Source organism: Salminus brasiliensis, chromosome 7 (assembly GCF_030463535.1).
Source record: "Salminus brasiliensis chromosome 7, fSalBra1.hap2, whole genome shotgun sequence".
Classification (NCBI taxonomy): Eukaryota; Metazoa; Chordata; class Actinopteri; order Characiformes; family Bryconidae; genus Salminus; species Salminus brasiliensis.
In genome coordinates, this window is record NC_132884.1 from 31,310,879 (window position 1) to 31,332,955 (window position 22,077).

General features: G+C 40.0%; 1 protein-coding gene across 1 annotated transcript in view; it reads right to left on the bottom strand.

The window, feature by feature from the left end:
* quo (quattro) overlaps positions 1-22,077 on the bottom strand; it is a 30,503-nt gene that overhangs the window by 7,180 nt on the left and 1,246 nt on the right. The window contains exons 2-14 of the mRNA XM_072684596.1: positions 12,329-12,526; positions 9,812-11,741; positions 8,500-8,697; positions 7,625-7,748; positions 6,841-6,934; positions 6,340-6,426; positions 4,708-4,824; positions 4,193-4,291; positions 3,275-3,423; positions 2,774-2,912; positions 2,481-2,603; positions 1,554-1,748; positions 172-1,406 (exon numbers count right to left, since the gene is read on the bottom strand). Coding sequence (XP_072540697.1) covers positions 172-1,406; positions 1,554-1,748; positions 2,481-2,603; positions 2,774-2,912; positions 3,275-3,423; positions 4,193-4,291; positions 4,708-4,824; positions 6,340-6,426; positions 6,841-6,934; positions 7,625-7,748; positions 8,500-8,697; positions 9,812-11,741; positions 12,329-12,526 — 4,688 coding nt within the window. The remainder of the gene's footprint in view (positions 1-171; positions 1,407-1,553; positions 1,749-2,480; positions 2,604-2,773; positions 2,913-3,274; positions 3,424-4,192; positions 4,292-4,707; positions 4,825-6,339; positions 6,427-6,840; positions 6,935-7,624; positions 7,749-8,499; positions 8,698-9,811; positions 11,742-12,328; positions 12,527-22,077) is intronic.

A 22,077-nucleotide genomic window follows, 5' to 3' on the forward strand; every position in this document is an offset into this window, starting at 1 on the left:
GACTGACTTATGCAAGGACTCATCAGCATACCACTGATGCTTACGTGACGTCATCATTTAATACAGCAAATGAGTCCTAAGAATGTCATGAAAACAAACAGCCAGTGGGCTGTTAGTGTCTGCACATGTTGGTCTCTCCAGTTTGGAAGACTCATTCTCCTGATTACTCACAGTAAATTATTGTTGTTTTCCAGGGCAATGGTAGGGCTGCAGGCTGGGCTATGTTCTATCCTGTCTGAAGATACTGGGACTGCTTGGAAGGAGCCGGAGGACCTGTCATCCAAGTGGAGTTCATTACTTTCTCCTTCCTTCACCCAGCCCTGTCTGGGGCTGGACACGCTGGAACAGAAGCTTTCTTGTCGAGATATCTGGGAGTACTGGTCATCCTGAGAGACACTGGGCTTGTCTCTACTACTAATTATGGTCCACTCTGGTTGTGTGTCTTCATGAGATGCTACAGAGTCCCGGTTATCTTGGAGCATCTTGAATTTGTTTGTAGAATGGCTTTTGCACATAGGCAGTGGATAGCAGGTGCCATCGCTGCATGATCTGACTAGGGCTCGTCTGCATGGTGACCTGGGTGTACCACATTGGGGTGCAAGGTGAAGAGCCCTAAGGTCAGGCTCACTGCGGTGTTTGCGAGAGAACTTCCTTAATTTTCCTATTAAAACACTTTGTAATGAGGAATCCATACTCGATGCCACAACTGGGAATAGATGATTGGGTTCCTTCAACTGGTTATGGACAGTACTAAGAGAGTTGTGCTCAGTGGATGACCTGATGTGCAGTGGGTTTGTCTGAGTTCCCTCAATTTGTGTTTTAGATTCATGAAGTTCGCCTTTGAACTCATCCTTACAGTTTTTAGTCATGACTGAACCCACATCTTGGACCTCCAAGGGTGCATTGTGTCCTTTGCTGGCTTTCTCCTTAGACTTATAATGGAGATTAAAGCAGCTTACAGTTTCACTGTCACTTCTGGCAGGACTATCTTGGCTTTGTGTCTGACAGTCAGCTCTGCTCCACTCAGGGCTGGCCTCCATATCACCCCAGGAGGTGCTGGCTATGCTGGCAGAAAAAGCTTGCAAAGAAGCCTCAGCATTTCGGAGCACCCCGGCATCCTTCTGTGGAGGTCTCTGAGGTTTCTGGATCTCATCACACTCCAGCAGCTTCTCCTCCAGTCTCCGTTTGACATCCTGGCACTGTGCCCAGGCCTTCTTGCACACACACAGCTCCTCTGGATGTTTCACAGCCACGACATTACTCTTCTCCTCCTCGAAGCGCTGGGGCGAGAAGGCCTTAAATCTCTCATGAAAGGTCTTTAGATTGCTTACATTGGCCTCCACTGGGCTGCAGCCCATCTGCATTTGTTCTAGATAGTGACTGCATTCTTCGGTTAGAGATAAGACCTGGCAAAGAAAGATGAATGTTATTTCATTTGTTTCATAAACTTATGTCAATTTATATTACGCTCAACTGCTTAGTGTAGATTACTACTGGTTAAAATGTTAGTAGGGAGTAGAATGAAATCACAGTACAAAGACTAGCATGCTAACCTGCTCACAGAAGCAACACAGACGAATAAATGACTCCAGGTCCGATTTCCGCTGCTCGGCTTGTAGCAGAAAAGCAGCCATATTGGTCTTGAATTTTGTTGTGTTATTCTGGAAACTGTCAGTCTCAGGTTGACATGTTCCCTGGATCTTTCTCTCTACTTCTTTTATCATCGACATTCCTTTCTCTTTTCTCTCCTGTGGATAACAGAACTTAATAAATTGCAGCTTCTCTTAAATATACCTGTTTTTGAGATTCCAAGAAACTGACAACACATTAAAACAGATGGAATTCCACTCAGTGTAATGTCATGAAAAAAAATGTATTAACTTGAATTATTTATTTGAACCTGGGTAAAGCATTTAAGTGCATTTATTATGCTGCTCTCTTGTTTGATTTTGGTGCTGTAAAAACTGACATTCCCTGTGGGCTAAATAAAGTGATCGATCGATCGATCTGTCTGTCTGTCTGTCTGTCTGTCTGTCTATCTATCTATCTATCTATCTAAGAGTGTTAGTGAGGTCAGGATGTTGGATGATCACCACCCCACCTCATCCCCAACTCTCCAACTGATCCCAAAAGTACTGGATTGCGCACCATCATTCCAGAGAACACAGCTCCACTGCTCCACAGCTTAAACTTAACTTAAACTTAACCTAAAATAGCTGAATGCATTCATTAGAAGGGGTGTCCACAAACATTTGGACACATCGCATAGTATTTTGTAATTTATGTGTGCTTTATAGCAGTGCTTCTTAACTCAATCCTTAGGGCCCACAGAACAGTTGTACATTTTTTCTTAATCACAGATCCCAATGTACTGAAGCAAGAATGTCTGGGATAAGAAAGTACATTTAAACAAACTGCTTTGTAGCTACTGTCTTTGTGTGTCTTATATAGACTCTCATATAGACAGGTCTCATTTCTACCTTTGCCTGAGTGAGAACAGAACGAAGGTCTGCTAGTTTTTGCTCCAGTCTCTCTCTGGTTTCTTCTGTAAGATCAGTGTCTTTCTGCCATCTACTTTGCTCCACCGTACACCACTCTCTGCTCTGTGAAGCACATAAATTGTAATTGAGACAGATACAGATGCAATATCTTCATGTGCTTATGTCTTGGTAAAGAACAAAGCCCACCAAAACTTACAAAAAAACTACTTCATATATAAATACTGTACAAGCATTTATTTATTTAGTGATTAAACTGAGAATTGAGGCCCTACAGTGTTGAGCTGGTCCTCTGTTTCTCTCAGCAGGAGCACATGATCAAGGTGCTGCAGTGACTGGTTGGACCTCATCACCAGAGTATGAACCCCCTCCTCCACCTGGTTATACAGGCAAGTCACAGCCTCCATGGAGTCTCTGAGAGAGAGAGAGAGAGAAGAAGAGCAATGGAGAAATGCATAGTGATGCTGTCATGAGAAAACCTTATGTTCTCAAATTTAGGGATGTACTGAAATGGAAATTATGAACTGATACTGATATCTAATATACTGAATTACAATATATACATCATCAGATATTTGTTTTATATATCAGTCAAATCTAGATCTAAACAACTAAACCTGTACAGTGCTATGTTTTTCTAGCAATTATAACAAAAATATTAATTTATAGGAATCTAAGATGATGTTATTTTAAAAATTGTTGGATTATTGGATTATTTATATGGGTCTATTCATCCTGAAATGTTCTCATTTTGTAAATGCACTGGGGGAACTCACCTGTAGTCTTCAGACTGGACAAATTTAAACTCTTCCTTCCGCATTCTGGCTAGTATAGCACCACCCTCTCTTTGAAGCGCAACCATTCGTGTGTCTTCCAGTACCTCTTTCATAGAGCTCTTTTGTTCTTGTATACAGATCTTTACATCCTGTATCATTGGGTTAGTCGATACAATTTTTTTGTCACATAAAATATTTTGTCACAGTCACAGAAAAAACATCTACATTTTTTGACATAATTTAAATCTGACAGTGTTCTTTAAAAAAATTACTTTCCTTTTTCTGTAAATTTGTTATTTGGAGATCTAAGGTTTGGATACCCTAAGCATTCCAATGGCTCAGTTTTTTTATTTTTTGTTTGACAAGGTTTCAGTTCTGACATAATCTGTATTTAGAAACTTTCAGTTGAATCAAATTTTCCAATCCAATTCTCTACTCATTTGGGGTTACTGTGGAGGCCAAGATAATAATTTGTGAATAGACAAGATCTGGGAATATATCAGCACTAGAGGCCTTCTGCAAAGAAGGTGCTGGAAAGTTGTGAGATGTAAGGCGCTCCTTTGCGGAAGTGACATTGATGATTTTATTTATTTTATTAGAGTAACTGGAGTAAGTAGGATTTACAGAAAATATTGTGTTAAATGTATGATTGGGTAGAGAGGTTGTGAAGAGGTTGAAAAGAAAAAAACATTTGCATAATGGTAAAAACAGAAAACAAAATCCTTAACTTAACTTGTTTTTCTATTGGTCTATTTATCATTAATTTTTAAAACAATGTAAAGAACAGCTGTCAGATTCAAAGTATGTTTTTAAAAAACAGGCAAAAATGGAGATACAAAGGTTTTGACAGCAATGATGTATATATAATTTAACATTTTAAAATATCATAACAATACAATAAACATTACTGGTTTATACCATTGCAGTGTCCGTTTTCTTGCAGCTGTCTAGTTTTTTTATGGCTCTCTGGAGTAATAAGGCCGCACCATGCAGGTCCAGCTCAAAGAGGAAAAGTTTCTGTGGTGAACACAGAGGTACAAATATAAAAAGGCAATAAGTGAAGGCTGATCTGAAACAGTTTGGAAATATCCTCTAGAGCAGCTATACATGCCTATAAGCTTCATTTTTGCTGTAAATTCTACTTGCGCCTTTATGACATGTGTGTCCAATGACAATTCAGCTATTTTACAGTATAATTTAGTCTAAGGGCAGTGCATGAATGGGCAAATATTTTACTACTATTAAACTCAGACAACCACTGATAAAGGGGGAGGACCATTTACTGGAAAAATGATTCACATGAATTTCAGAGTAAAGACTTGCGCCATTTTTCTTAAGACATGTGAAATCCGATTCTCTATAAGTCCTGTCAGCTAAAACATGAATCTCTGTGCAGACCTGTGAGAAGTGACTGACTGTAGTGTTTTTCTTACTTGGTGGAACTGTAGCCAATCTGTGTGATTATAAGAGTATGTTCCTTCAAGTTCAGAAGTCAGTTGCTGTCCATCAACGGTCTTATGAAGAGCTTTCAGTGATGTTACAATATCCATCTGAAACATTGTTAGGGCAGAAAAAGAGAGGGTTCTTTAAAACAACTAAAGCTAAGATTCTGAAGAGCTTATGAACGTGAATGTGAAAATTACCACTTAGTTAAAAGCAATTTTCAGGTCTGCACTACTGAACCACTGTTACCTAGAACAGTTCTATAGAAAATGTAAAAAGGTCACGCAGTGATATTACAATTATGAAAGTAGGGCATTTAAGTAGAAGCATGCAATGGTGATTTCCTCATCTCAAACTATTTATTTATACAAAAGCCAACAACAGTGATGGGTATACCCCAACAAAAATGTCAATATCTCAATAACTTGTCATGTGCCCTTGAGCATTAATTACAGGTTGACAATGATGACTCATGCTGTTCACAAGTCGACTTATTGTCTGTTGAGGCATGACATCCCACTCTACTTGAAGGGTGGTCCTCAGGTCATTCTGGTTTTGGGACACAGAGTTACGAGCCTCTACCTGACAGTACCTCAGGTTTTTTACGGCATTCAGGTCTGGAGAAAGTGCAGACCACTCCATTTGAGATACCCCAGTCTCCAGCAGCCGTTTCCTAATGATGCAACCTCGATGAGCTGGAGTATTGTTGTCCATGAAGATGAAATTAGGCCTGTGTTCAATGATTCAATGACTGGATTAATGATGTTATTCAAGTAGTATGGGCTTGTCACTGTACCATTCACAAAGTGTAGGGCAGTTCTGTATTGACTAGACATCCCTGCCCACACTGTCACACCACCACCACTAAAGGCTTGTCTGGTGACCACAATGGCTGATGATCTCCAATGTCGAATGTGTGGCATTTGTCATCTGGTTACGCAGGGCACTGTTTACAATAAAGTGGTGTGGGATGTGGCCAAAGAACGTCCACTTCTATGCCTTTCTGTGATTCCAGTCTCTCTGTATCTCTGTTGCAACCAGCTGATGACACTTTGTAACACTTTAAGCTTAGTGGCCACTTGCGTCTGAGAACCTCCTGTTTGATGCCTTGCAATGGAGAGGTAATGTTGATCAATTGTTAGGTGTTGTCTTGGTCTAATGATGTCAAAATGTGAACAGCATGATGAGGAGGACTGTTTAAATACTAAGTCTAAATGAACCAGGAAATGTATTGGTCAATTCATGGATCAAACACCTGTTGTGAATTCTGCCATTAAGCTCCTTGTTAGAGAACAGCAAGTTGTGCAAAAAGTTATGAAACACTGACCAGTGGACATGTGCATTCAAAAGTTAAAAGAAGATCACATTAAGCTTACATTAAGATTACATTCACCTGTAAAGGTTAGAGTGCATTTTTGGTTCATCCAGAAGTTTCCCCCAAAAGCCAAATCTATGAGGGTTGTGTCTTGAGATTAGTTGTTCTGATATTGATAACTTTTAAAGGGGTTAAATTCTGTGGCTTTATTTGAGATAGAAGCAGAGAGGTGAATGAATATATTGTTGGTAAGTAAGTTTTTTTCCAGTGAGTGATATAAATTGATTTGCAGTTTATTAAAATTTACCTGTAATCCTGGTTGTCTTTCTGGTCGAGGACTTTGGTCTTTATCCACCACCAACAAAATAGTGTATACAGCATGGAGAGCCTGCTCCTGCAAGACAAAGGAGTCTGTGTGCTTGTACCAGTTCATCACATTAAACAGAGGCAGTCTGGTCATCAACACAAAATGTAACAAAAATATAAGGAGTAAGCTTAATGTGGCAGTTTAAGGAAGTGATCTCCAACCCTGCTCCTGGAGGGCTACCTGGACTTTGGATCAAATCCCAATCCACCCCAGCCATTTCAACGTATTATTAACTTTAAAAGTTCTTGATTAGCTGAAAGGTCTATTAGATTTGGGTTGAAGGTAGCTCTCCAAGGGGAGGTTTGGAAACCACTGGTCTCTAAACCATTTGATGTTAAGTTAGCTTTTACTGACCCCTGGTGGTCTTTTTCAGTATGTTTGGAGTGTAGTGATTATTTGATCATCACATGTTTACTAAAGTTGTGTGGATACTGAACTCACCTGTACCATAAACAGAGCTTTGTAAAGCACTGAGGGAGGTGGGCCTTTCCTGCTGTCAATCACAACCGTTAATCCGAGGTCTCTCACCTCTCTCCTGCAAGAAATACATATTTCTGTTTTTTGGATATATTAGCTCTGAATAAAACTGTATTACATTAACATACATTAAAGAATCTTTAACATTATGGGAATAAAAAAGGTTTGGGTGTGACAGTGACAATTTGTTTTTAATGTGTATTCTTTAAGCATTTGATGTACATTTTTAAACGCTTTCTCGCACACCATTCAGTTCTAAGGGAAACCCTTTTAGGAACCATAACCAATATACAGGGGTGTCCTTGTAGTATGAAGAAATTATTAAAGCCTTACCTACTGACTTGATGAAATGCACAATAATTGATGAGAAATGCTTTCTGAAATCTTGAATATATTAGTAATGCACAAAAGAAATATTCCAGTAACAATATAAAGCCTAACTAGATCAAGGGGCATTAACTAAGAACATAGTGTGCTATTTTCTTACTCCTGCCTCTTACTGCCCTTTAGTGGCCAGAATGTGTTACTGCTGAGTGGAACAAATACCTTCATAATAGCCTGTTCTACATTATACCAGGGATCAAATTACTTTAAACTGTCTCTGGATTAAAACAACTGAAAAAAATGCGCTCTGACACATACATGTGTACATTTAAATGCGATAACCTGTAAGTTAAAAACTGATCTGTCAGTTATCTGATGTGTTTGGGAAACTGAAGTGTTTAAGCACAAAGGGCACATATGGTACCTGGGTATGGAATGTAAGAAGAGGAACAGTTTGCAGAGCTCCTGAGGAGAGAGCACTGGAGACACCCAGCCTTTCTTTCCCCCATAGACCTCAAGCACTGCTCGACCTGCTCTGTCACGACTGCCTAGATTTACACAAAAGAAAAATAACAGAACGTAAGCTCTTTGTTATGTCTCTAGATATAAACGACAGTATTAATGTAAGCAGATAACTCTTTAATCATGAACCACACACACACACACACACACACACACACACACACACACACACACACACACAAAGTCAATGTATTTTGAGCCTGGAGTGTAACAGCCCCACCTACTGGAGAAAAATGGACAAAATTAAAGGTGAAAAAGAAATAAAAACTGTATCGTCACAAACTTTTATAGCTTTGTATTTAAACATTATTTAATTTAATAAAAACATCTATCCTCTCTAAATGCTTTTGTGAAGGCTCTGTGTAAGAACAGAAGGCCTTACCACTATCTAGTAGAGTATGTGAACACTGTTTTTAATGACAGAACAAATGACAATACAAAAAGAATGAATAAATTTATCAATATATGCATTTTAATTAGATCTACAGTGAGTTCCAAAAGACTGAGACCACCTTAGTAATGTGCAGTTTTTTAATTAACTTTAAATGGAAACTTATAAATATAAAAATGTAACTGGGTGCATGCTGTCATTAGGGCAAAAGGGGATATATATAAAATTGTAGATATAAAATTGTAAAGATTGTACTATTTACTTAAATTATTAAGCCTATAATATAATTTGGAATGAAACCTTTGTATTAAACTAGAAAAGAAAGCAAATGTTACTAATGGTCTAAGACTTTTTGGACCTCATTGTAGATGTCCAGGACAGATCACCTGGCAGACACATGATGCCCAGCTGAAGAAGGCTCTTGATTGTGGGGTCTTGTGAAAGAGAATTAAGCTGATTTCTATGTCCAGGGGAGGAGTTTTGTGCTTGGGTTGTTGAGAGGATCTCAGCGGTGGACGTCTGGAGCACCACCCCATTCAAAGGTGGAAGAAACTGAAGGTCGACATTACTGGAAGTGGATAAACCTAAAAATGGAAAAGAAAAGGTGTTTCCTCCAGAACTGATAATGTAGCTGTTGAGACATTGAATTGTACTCTACAACAGTGCTGACTGTATTATCTCAAAAGCTTTAAACTTTGGTTAATTTTTATAAAACAGCATGTGAAACCATGTCAGAAGATACAAGAGCAGGTCTAAGCTGCAGTTGCATGATGCTATTTTTGGCAGGGTATGCTTTTAGTATTTTTAAGCTACAGTAGTTCCAGCTAAGGAAGCATACATCGGACACCAAAAACAAAAGGGGTATTTTTTTTTTACCAAACCGACATCTGTCCTGCCACAGAAGTCTTAACACAATATAAGAAAATAATATAAATATCTATTAAACTCTCTTTATTCTTCATTTTCTATGTGCATTGTAAATTACTGCCATTGGTAGAATGATGTTATGACAGTTCAGCAACAGTAGGTGGTGCAACTGGCCTTCCTCTGTCTGTCTCTGATTAAAATACCGCATACAACTGAGTGGTCCTTGTGTTCCAGTTTAAAAAAAACAAGACATCAAACAGTCTTGTCCTACAAAGAGGGGTGCAGTTATTTCCATCCCTTCACACTGGCGTTTGCTTCAGCATAAATGCCATCATTCTGCTGAAGTAGGGAGAGGACTCAAAGAATTCTCTGCTGGAACGCTGCACACGCTCCTGACCTCTGACTTTTAACCCCTAGGTTATTATGCTTCCTTTTTTGGATGACCTTTTTGACTGTCATCCCAGCACATTCTTCTCTCCTCTGTAAATCAGTCCATTTGTAATGGATCGATTTTGGCATGAGTGTATAAAATGACACTGTGAGGACCCTTTAGCCGGATGCCGTCCAGACGAGCCTCCCCATGCAGCTTCAGGGTAGTCCATGCGGCAGACGTGTTTTCTCTTTAAACAATTGCTCACATCAATCATGCTTGCACAAGCTTATGAGTAATGTGGGGGTCTAAAACGACAACATGTAAGGCAGATGGCTCTCTGAGATTAAATTACACTGCATTCTAAAACAATAGTGAGATTTACTTTGAAAACACACCATTACTTTAAATCATAAACAATGAGTGTATTTTATGGGCCAATAAATCACAAAGCCTCATACCGTTTTTGGTTCCTTTCCATCTGTCCAGTTTTGGAGATGCTAGTAAAAAGGGAGTGTGTTTCTTGCTCTGCATAGCATGAATTGCAGGGACCATGGGTATGATCTCTGGACAGACATCACTGCGACTCCTGTTGGCCATCTTGTCCACCTGAAGACACTCTCTGGCCATTTCCGACACCGAGGATGCAGAGCGGGCTTTGGATCTGCTTTTGCCTGAAACTTTCAACACCTGTACCGGCGAGCCCGGGATTTCACCACACAATTTGCTGTCATAAAAAGGCTTATGGTACATAGGATTGTTCTGATGTTCAAGCATGTTCTGATTGTGCAGTGGATGATGAAAAAGGGAAGGTCTCTGTTCTATGGGCTGTGTCAAGTCTTTATGCAGGAATGCAGGCCCATATGAAAATGGATTCATTTGTTTCCTTCCTACACCTTGACATTTATAGGCATTATTTTCTTGTCTGTGACTGCTATGGTCAGGAAAAGCTCTTAGTCCCATTTTGGGTAAGTGCTGGCTTTTTGCATGCTTCTGGCCACTGGCCCGCATTTGACAGGGTTCATGCTTTGTGGTTTTGCTCAGGCAGTGGTGTCTGTTGTCAGAGACTATTTTACGTTCCAATACACTTTTATGAAGCTCTTCTGGAAGTCGTCCAATAAGCAAGGGCTTTGGTTGTTGAATTGTCTGAGGACTTGGTTGTGGCATGTTCTGATCAAGCTGTTTTGTTTTCAAATTATCTTGAACTGACTTCTGATCTTGTTGGGTTAAAGTCTTGCAGGGGGACATCAGGTTTTGTATAAGCTGGGCTGAACCCTGACTTGCTGAAGAGTTCTGCGTCTCAATTCCCAAGTTAACGTCTTGACCCTCACAACCTATTTCTGCCTCCCTTAAACCAGGCCAGGGTTCTTCTATGGGTGCCATCACACTTGCTTTCTCAAAACTCACAGGGTTTCTTAAAGCTGCTAGGTAAGACTGTCGATGCCTACATCTGGACTCTGAACCCTTCGGTAAATCCTGAGACAAGTGTTTATTTCTTGAACATGGAACACAAAGCTCATCTATTACTCCTGAAGCCTGGACACAAAAGGCATCATCCTTTTTTGGAGGAGTGGGAGCAGGTCTGAAGGACACTGGAAGTGTAGGTAAAGCAGCTTTGTTGAGGGCCAAATTCTTCTTCTCCTTGGCAAAATCCAAGAGATCTACATACTCTCCTTCCAGCTCTCGATTATTCCTGCAGTCCCAGGTATTAGGGGAGACCCAGCCAATAGGTTTGCCCACAGAATTGCTCACAGGTTTCCCTTGATCCACCTTAACAAGTCTGCTGCTGCTGTCAACCAATCGAACTGAAACAGCAACCCCATCTTTAGCTGGAATGATCATGGTTTCTATTTCAAGAGGCGTCATGTTTACAGGTAATTGGGGCTCTTGCTCAGGGGACCGATTATCTTGCATTACTGCTGTAGTTGAGCATGATGTCATTGCTTCAGACCTGATCTGAGCCTTTGGCTTGTCCAGAAATTCTGGGTTGACCACTTCCGTCCAAGGCACCTTTACAATCCCCTGATCGGACGAAAGCACACACTGCTGTAGCTGGTTACCATGACGGCCCTCATTCACGTCCCTTAACCAAGCCTCAGTAAATATACAGGGATAGGATGTTTCTGGGATGGGAGTCTCTTCAACCGTTGGGCCCTCTTGAACCCTGAAACTTGCTGGTAGCACCAGATTCTCTTGCGCCAAGAGTTCGTCCTGCACAAGGAGGCTCTTGAGGACTATACGGGCTGACTGTTCCCCAAAGGGCTCAACCTGCAAGTAGAAGTCTCCAGGACGTAACAGCAAGGGATTAATGGGTGCTAGCTGGATCACCACACGATCTCTCAAACAGAGTGGCCAGCCTTCACACCGGAACAACACATCAGAATACTCAGCCTAGAGAGAGGAAAAGAGGAGAGAGGGTAAGAGAATGGCGTAGAAAGATAGTTGAGAAATGAGAAATGGCCTTTTAGCTCAAATAAATTAGAACTGTTAAGATTTACTATGCACTTTATTTAATTTTATTGCTGATTCAAAATAAATACATTTCTGCAAGGCTAGCTGGACGTTTTTCATTGCTGAACAGCTGAAAGACTAGAGTTGAAAACATAGAGCCCTCTGGCATACACAAAAATTCTTGGATCTCCTTCAGAGAAACTGATTGGAAGGCTTCTACTTCTTCTGAAGACAAAACAAAATGATCTTGTGCTGAGCAGACAAGGAAACTAGCGTGCTTGGATCTGAGCCACAGAAATCCACAAGGACAGTATAAAATGGCTTTCATATTTCCTAGTAACCTTATACTGAATCCTGTTTTTTATATTATGATAACACACATGCATAATGTTTTGTAAGAATATATCATGCTAATTAGTGTAATGTTTAGTTTGTAAATGTTACATGGAGTTCAGGCAGGCTTCTAGTTTTGTGTGAACAACAAAATTTGGCCTTTGTTGTTTGTGGTACCAATGACTTATACTCACACAGGCTGCTTGCTGCACGCTCTCTAGGATATGTTTGGCCGGGATGAGGTAGTCCAACAAGCACTGTAGTGCATCTCCATGGTAACGCTCTTCGATGGTGCGAAAGAGCTGGCTCAGGACGGTTGGGGCAGTGGCCTCAAATGGAGGAAAAAGAGACGACAATGCGCTCTGAATGGACCAATCCAGAGAGGAAGGGTTCTGAATAAAAGAGTGAAAGAGAGAGGCAGAGAAAGGGAGAGAAAAGAGAGTGAAAACCTTTAATGTATCAGTCAAGGGTCCAATGTATCAGGAATGTTCCAAGACAGGTGTTATTGTAATACACTATTTAGTTTATTAGGGTTTAGTTTATTTGATTATTAGGGTAGAATTTACCAGTTCCCTTCTGAGGAAAATAGAGTCATGCCTGGATGAAAGTTCAAAACAGGACTTAAATAAAAAGTGCACCTCTTTCTGTTTCCGTTGCAAGTGCTGATAAAGTATGTAAAAGATCACTTTGATTGTTTTGGCTTTATTAAATTGGACATGGCGTGCGGAGGCTAAGTTCAGTTCTGCATGTGCAAAGAGTGTGTTCTTGGAATGTGCTGTCTTTTCCAGACACAGCTCATTTGAGATGGCTAACTACACACAGGAGACAGTCCGATTGGAAAAGATGAAAGAGAACAAAGAAAACGCATGATTTAAATCACATGGCAGCAATTGTATGGAGACACGCCACTTAATATAAGATTGTACATGTATGTGTGTGAGACGTGTATGTGTCTATGCCAAACTTGGAATACAGACTAATTAGGCCTGGAGGTTTAATGACTACATAATAGGATAATGTAATGGATTTGCTCACTGAATATTTATCAACCATTTTCAATTGTTTCAACAATTCTGACAATTTTCAATTTCAAAATTTAGCCCTGATGAAGAATCCAGATATGAGATAAAGCAATAAACAGAAAAGCTCACAAGAAAGTTCAAATTTAAACTCCATCTCAGTCAGTTTAGTGTTTAGTTTAGTGAAACATACATGGAAACACTATACAGAGCGCACAAGCATTTCAGTAGTGACCTTTTGTGTCGTTTGGATCTGTGTTCCAGCACAACAGATTTGAAATGAACTTGAACCATACCAGTCAACCATCAAGGAATTCCAGCTGTTTATGTATAGTCTTCCAATTTGGGGGGACCAAAAGTCAATGAACAACTGACAGCTCGATTATTTATTGAATGGTCATGTGCGTTGCATCTTTAGCTCATACAAAAAGATTCACATTTGCATCTTAAGACTGTTGCCTTCCAACATAAGAAATACCATCATGAGGGTAAAAATAAGGCCTAACTTGGTCTGTCACAAGATGCAAACCACTGAAAAGCATAGGAAACTGAAAGGCCAGGTTAGTAAGAAATTGTCTTTATTGATAATCTCACTGACGATGGCATCAACAAGCTGAATTCTAAGTCTTACAACAACTGCAAAGATAAACTGATGGTAAGTAACCTTGGGGCCATCTGGCGGTCATATACTGGTACTACATCATAGTGTGTTATGGCAGAGAGTGAGAGGACAGTGTATATTATTAGCAAATATGTATCAATATCAGCAAATGAAAAACACCAGATATCAAAATTGACCCACAATTCCCATATCAATTTTCTAACTTCCCTTTTTTGTTTATAAAAAGGTATGTTCGATATGACAGGTATGTACCTCTGATGTTCATGGAATGTTTGGCTGACCAAGTGAGTGACTCACTTATTAAAACATAATGCCAAAATGCACCATACACAAACAGAAATGATAAAAACATAATCAGCAATGTTTTCTGATTTGTGTAGAGATCTTATAGAGGAGGAGAACTGAAGTAAATCTCTAACTTAAGGCAAAACAGGTGTCTAGAACAAACGACGGCATTATATTACATTCTTGCTTCCTAAACCGCCAAACTTCCCCTTCAAGCTGCATTTCCTGACATCAGTGTGAAAATACAACAATAACTGTTTTTGAAGTCCTAATGCCGCTTCCTCTCATGGCTGCCATGCCCTATCATTTTGCGGTTGCCATTCTGAATTGAAAACAGGGAGATGATAAAGAGCCTCAGTTTCTTCACTACAAAGGCCACATCCCCAGCCAAGGACTGAGTGTGGGGTTCATTGTATTAGTCATACAGTACTGCAGACAGTGGAGTCTGTGAGTCCCTCACCTCATCTCAGAAGAATGCTTGCATTGGCATTCTTCCTAAGCCTGTTTCTAGCCATAATGAGCTTATTTGATAGAGAGACACATTGAACTGTGTGGATGTACAGACTGTGGGGCAGGATCCGGAGATTGTCCTGAAGATTGTAATGCGTTGCAGCTGTAGACCTTGACTAGAGAGGAAAGAGATATGATGTCTTTTCATCAAGAGATCCCTTTACATCCACAGTCATGTTGCAATAGCATTTTCTTAAACAGGCTCTTATCATCAAACACTATTTATATGCTATGTATATATCTTTAAACCTGGAGAGGCAGGCATGCTTCTAGAGGAGCTCAAGAACTGTTAAGATGTTGAAAAGTATAAACAGTAAAAAGATATAAAAGTGCTGGTCTATCCTATGATTAATAACAAATGCGTCTATCGCTAAGAAATGCTTATGTTGGTTCGCAGTGAGGCAATTTATTTCAGGTGAACAGTCAGAGTTAAATAATTGACCTATTTCCCAGGCACGAACATGTACTTCAGGGTGGTCCTTTCAGAGCGATGGAGCCTCCAGAGTCCTCTGGCTGACTCCTTTGCAGTCTCTCTCTCTCTCTCCCCCCCCATTCCCTCCTCAGCCTTGCTCAGTAAACTTACGTTCTCTCCCTGTCTCTGTCAGTAAACATTCCCCATTTCTGTGCTGCTGTAACGCTACCTCTCTAACCATAGGTCTAGTCGTGTAGGCCTGTCCACCCCTTCTTCTTTCCGGTCACACGTCCACACCCCCTCACCCCTCCATTTAAAATGCTCTAGAGGCATCTAAACATGGTTCAGCAGAACCTGGCGGGTAGGAGGTGAGGAATGCTGGCAGCCTATCATGCTCCTCCTCATCTGCTATTTGCATTCAGGAGACTGTGACTGTTTTCGTGCCATTTTAATGGCTTGCACGGGTGGCGTCCCAACCTTTTGGCCAACACCTGTGGTTTACTCGCAGGAAGATACTGGCTGAACCAAATACTCTTGTAAACTTTTTAATGGTGAGTCTGTTTACAGATTTTCGAGTAGGGGTGGACGATATGAAAAACATTTTGTATTGTGATCCTGAAAGACATTTTTACGACATATAGCACATAGTGCAAAATTCAATTTAGGAGGAATAATTAGGTTCCCTTTGTTTCTTGGGGTTCTAACAGCAGGCAGATAGGATCTTGCCAACAGGTAGTTGTTTGGGATTGACTAAAATTGCATACTAGGTGGTAGTGGTGCACCGACTAGTCGACTTCGATTAAATGATTACCAAATTAATCAATTAGTTGGTGACGTCATCCCACATTTAACTAGAAGCACACATTTAACTAGATCCGCACATAAAGCACGGATTAAAAAGTTTGACCATAACATACAGTTCTGCTGCTGATGTTACAGTAATAATTCCCTCAATCTGGACGCAGAGCTGCAATGGAGGCATACAGACTGAGCAACTTTCTGTCATGTTAATGGAGCAGGTGGAATAAAACTGATACAGTGCCATAAGGCAGAGATCTATTAGTGTGAGAGTGTCATTTGGACACAGTCTGAGTCAACTCAGAGATATTATATGTTATATATGTGGAGACGCTAGCATTACTGCTACTGAGTGCTGACTGGTCAGCAATCTGACTTTTAAAAATGTGTCTGCGGAGCTGAAACATTTGATTCCTGAGCATTCCTCAATATGAAAGTGATCAAACACTTATAAACTATGATTTGCTCAAATGTTCCATATTTACCCATTTATTTCGACTTGCTCGGCAGTGCCCTCTAGTGTCTGACAAACTTGGAAAACATTCTCAAGCGGTAATTCTCGTCTCTACAACTTCTCTGATTGTGCTGTGAGGAGAGGAGGGTTGACATGGCTCTGGCCAGACCATGTCAAATTAAAAGTCTCCAAGACAAACAAAGTAGAAACACGAAATACTTTCTAACTGAAAGCTGAAAGTGTCTCACATTTGTGTCCTTTGTGTTTGTTTTTTTTTGTTTTGTTTTGTTTTTTGTTAATTCCAAAACCTATGGGAAAATGATTAGGGAAAACTGATTTGGTTTTAGATTTTATTGCTGCTTCTTTGCACATCTTTGGTTTTACATTTTGAAAGGAAAAAGATATTAGAGTTTTATTTTTATTTTATATTTGCAGGAGAGTTCATTAAAACAGTGGATCTTTAAGGTATTTGTTTAGATTATTTTCAGTGTTAGTTGGCAATTGCGTAAACCAACCTCAAGCTAAAGTTAAAAGCTGATACATACGTTGATTCATAACCTCACTGATTCTTAACCTCAATTCATAACACTGATTCATAACCTCAATAATCAATCAATAGATTATTCTATCAAATAATCATTTGTTGCAGCCCCACTAGGTAGTAGCACATTAATCTCATTCATTTAACAGTATAATTACTAAATAATTGGCATTACTTTCATTTTCTGCTGTAACACTAACACTTTCATCATGCTTTAACAAGATGTTAGTGCCATAAATGCTGTGTAAAAATGCACTCTGATCTCAGATCTGAGATGCTTCATGTACCATCGTTTAAAAGATGATTGATTCATACAATATCCTGTATCCTGACTTGTGCATTTGGCAGGGAACTAGAGCAGACCGGCCAAAAATCTCTAAACCTTCTTGTGAACTTTACAAAGTACCTCTGTGTTGCAAGAGCACAAAGAAAAAATGCTGATGTGAGTGACAAGACAAAAAGATCCAAGTGAACAAAACAGGTCATCAAACATACCTTAATCCAACATGTGTTAAATTTTCTGTAGGACAAATCTTGTACTTTCGTCTGTCAAATTCTGACAGCCCTTCTCCCGCTCTCTCTGTTCTCAGCAGGTCTCTCCCTCCTCTCATCCTTTCTTCCTGTCCCTCCTCTCTTTCTTCAAGGGGATAGTGTTGTCTTTGTCTCAGTGCTACTCTTCTTTAATTCCTCACAGAGGGAGCTTTGGCATAATGCTCCCCATTCAAACTGCTTTAGTCCCATTCTAGATCTTCCTAACACTGCAAACCAACAAAGGCAGTGTGCCCAACTCAAATCTGAGAGGTCTCTAGGACCATCTGTCTGCTTACCCACCCATCCATCCATTCACTCGTTTGTGTGCTCATGTGTCCATCTGACGCTTCAAACTTTACTTCTAACCCCTCGGCTCTTGAGGCATGTTTGACATACTGTGTTTGTCCATCTCTCAGTCCTACTACCCTTTCCACAAGTGATGATGTGCCTACAGCTTTAACATTTGGAGGTCTTTTGGGAAGAGACCTATTTCTAAGGGCCAACATGACAAGCTTTGATTCAGCTGGGTTAACAGGCCATGTAAACTGTGTATCATATGTCCCATACTTTATTGTCTTTCCCTCCTGGAAGAAAGGCCCAGTGACTCCCAACTGAGATCCAAGAATGCCAAACACAGGCCTTGCAATTCTCCTAAGTCTTAAATTTCATTAGATTTTGATTTGGGGTCAAGAAGCATATTATCACAACAAACGCTCTTTTTTCCTGTTCATGTAAACTCTCAGCTTAGGGTATCTTGAACACACTTGAGCTTGAAGAGGCATGCTTACGCTGCTTTGAGCTCCAATGACACCTGAGCATCCAAAGTTCACAGGACACAAAGTTAACATTAAGCTAAAGTGTTTTGCTTGAGATTTCTGTCAAATTTGGACATCACAAACGGAAAAGGCAACTAAACAAAACTGTCTGCCAAAGAGCCATTAAAAAGGATGACAATGCAAACCTCAGCACCTGGTCCAGTATCAACTGAATGGAAAGGACTGGAGAAACCTGGGGATAATTTGCACAGCTTTGACCACTGCTTTACCATGCAAACTCCAAACCTTAAACCTGGGTGCATTCTGCACTGTGCATTCAGTATCTAGCAACAGCACAGCTGATGTAGTGCTACAAGGTCAGGTTCAGTGCTGGCATCTAATGTTCCACAAGTCAAACAGATGAAGAAATAGCATTGTGAGATGTTCTTTCAGTGGACTTTCTATCTAGGATGCTAAAATACATACATCTGGATGGAGGAGCAGGCTGCTCGTGGAAAACAAACAATTCTTCACAGTCTGGTATGGCCCCTGTGTGGCTCTACAGTTCCTTCCCAGGGCCAGAACCCCACAGGAATCCATCAATAACAGATGAGAGTCCCCCTGCATGTTGTCACAGCTCTCTAGTTTTGGCTGAGTAATGCAACAAGTCTTGACTAGGCCAGAATGATGCTAAAGTTAACAACATTCTACATCATTTTACAAACAAATGGTATAGATCAGGTTTGGGTGCTTGTCTGTTTCCCTGTCTGTCTGTCTTTTTCTTTAGTTAATGCATCTCAGTTGGCACTTGCCCAATAGCTGTACTGCACCGACTCAATTAGCATGACAAAACAAACCCAGAGCCTCCTCCTCCCCTTTTAGGCCTTCAGGCAGAAACCCATCAGCGTTATCAGGTGAATCTGTCCCTGCACTCCCATTAGTGAAGGAATGGGGAAAATGGCTGTTTGTTTGCTTTTAAGGTGTTTTTTTCTACACTTTTTGCCACATTCAGCAGACATGCCACTAGTGTGGGTGCCAGAACCTGGGCCAGTGCAGCTCCTTTAAATCCCTGTTTATCCCCCAACTATCCACAGAGAAAATGTTTGCAGGTGAGGTTTTAATGGACATTCACAGTCTAAGTTGCTCTAAAAAAGTAGAAACCGTAATGACAGGATATCTAGCAAGGTGTGTATGAGTGTTGAGTCATGGTCTTGTGTATGCTTACGTGTGTGTTTTTGAGGTTTGTATGCAGCCATAAAAGACACACTGGAGCAGTGTGTGTTTGTGTGTGTTCGGGGGTTGGCCAGATACTGTTTTTTTCCACTGACCATTGCTGCCAGACAGAAAAGCTGGCTGCTGCAGGCAAAAACAAGTGTGCAGTGATCTGTCTGTGAACAGCTGGGAGGAGGAGAAGGAGGAGGCAGATACACAACACCTCAATCAATGGGAATTATAAGCCAGTACTTCAGTCACTGGGAATTATAACAATAAACTTTAGCTCTGGTGGCCTAGTGTCCAAGACAGTCTGTTGATTTTCCCGGTCTTTGAAATCACGTTTGGGCAACCTAGCCATAAACACTAAAATATTTATCTGTTGACTTCTTTGTTGAACTATCTATCAGTGTCTGAGTGAACCACCCATGTTACAACAAATCCAAACAACCACTGCTAGCTACATCTGTATGTCCAATTGTCTGTAGACACCCCTGCTGATCTACTTTAAGTTGCACCCATTGCTGACAAACACACACACAACCTGTCTGTAGACACTGTTCACTGTAGAGACATATTACCAATAGAGTTAGGACCCTCTGAAGAAAATAAACATGAATCTATTGGCACCATGCCTAATGCCAGGCGTGGGCTGAAGGGGTAAAAAGTGGAACTTTGTGCTCTCTGGAATGATGGTGCTCCATCCAGTACTTCTGTGAGTTTGGCAATTGGGGATAAGGTGGGGAGGTAATCATCCAACATCCTGACTTTACTAATGCTTTTGTTGCTTAATGCAATTAAATCCTCATAGCAATGCTCCAGAATGCTCCAACCAAAACAGTATAAACTCTTTTTTTAATATAATTGATTTCAGAAGAAACAGTGCATGAGTAAGTATCCCAATACATTTGACCATATAGTATACATCTCCATGATCTAAAACATACTGTCTATATATCAGCTTTGCTATCTTCAGAAAGTTTTTGAATTTGGTCTGGACCATTTGAGATTTCAAAAAATGCTGTAGTAATAAAATGGTGTAGTGTAAATATGCAAATATGGAATTTAGACTTTTTCCTATCAAAAATATGATATTAATGTAGTTCATCTATCACAACAAATACTGTCTAATACATGTTCTATGCATGCCTAAAAATGTGTGTGTAGTAATAAGACAGACAGACATGAGTCCTACATTACACAAAATATGGTAATACACTGGCTATATGCCAGCTAGCTGATTACATAATGTGGAATGAAACAAATATTGATGCATTAAAACAGTGTTGGATTGATTTGGATCTGCAATTGCATTTTGATAGTTACTGCAAAATTCACAATTTGCAATAACCTAGGTTTCATGTAACGTATTGAATCTGGACCAGTTCCTGGTATCGAAATAAGGCAGCATCTGCATGCCCACTGAGGTAGCTAACTGAAGACAAAGAGTTGTTGACGTGTTGTGTCCTGACTATTCTGCTCGTGATGTCCAGACTTGCTACTAAATGGTGGAATGGTGGAGCTAAATGGTTCATCACACATTTTCTATGAGTGCACAGAGTAAATCCGTCTGGGAATCATAAACAGCTGCTTCTCATATTCACACCCACACATCATATGCAAGACACTGAGTCATAATGAAACCTTACTAGGATGGCTCAGTGCATGCCCATTCCCACAGATGTCAGTTCCACTTAGGATTGGTAATTAAACTGGCTGAAGGACAGGATTGCTTAGATTGAATTATTGTATAAGCAGTTGAGCTGTTGAGTATTAAAGGTGATGAAACTTTTAGGGGACACATACACCAAAACCACGGGGTAGACAACGCACATCATGCATCAGGACTGTCTTGTGATACAGGTTTCTAAAATGTACCACTGACAAACAGATTGAGCATTGTTAAGGCACAAATGCTTTACTTCTCTTTGTCTGGTTGCCCATTTTTTGTTCTGCCTACTTATTTTCATAGCCAAATCACAACGCAACATCTGTCTCTTTCTCTCTTTCTCTTTCTCTTTCTCTTATGCACACACACACACACACACAAAGTAAGTTCAAACTAAATACTAAATCATAAGGTAGTGGAAAATGTTAAGTTGGGGTATTCTGCATCTTCCAAAAAAAAAAACACGCTCAAGTCCATTTAGAAATGAAACAATTCACATAGATGCAAAAGTACAATACGGTTCTTTTTCAAGGAAAATGCTAGTCAGGAAGTAAGAGTTTTATGAAAGGGAGGTTTTCTGAGGACAGTGCACGGTATCACCCCCCAGACACCCCAAACATCTGCACATCTGCAAGAGACCACCATGTTTCCTTTAAAAATGACTGATCTTTCATCAAGAGATTACCAACTAAACTTCATTAATCTTTTGCAATTACAAACCACAGTAACTGTGTTTAAGTAACTCATACCTCACAGTGTTTAATTAAACTCAACACATCTGTCATATGTATAGTTGTATATGCATACAGTACTAAGCATTTTCCTGTAAAAAGGCAAGGTTATAAAACATTATAATAAACACAAATACAAATAAATACTGTAAACATAAAAATGTGGTATTAATGTGGCGAACTCCAGAAACTGTATGGGTTTGTTCAGTTCTACCAGCAGCTCATCTAATTTACTTTATTTTAATTTATTTAAATTCACATTCATTTATTTTAATGTATTTAAATTCATTAGATGGACTAGGTAGTGGATTGAGAATTTATGCACTTCTTGAAGAGAGCTTTGGAATGGATTAAGCTAAGCTAAGTTTCTATATTGGTTTGCAATGTTTATTACTGTTTCTTCT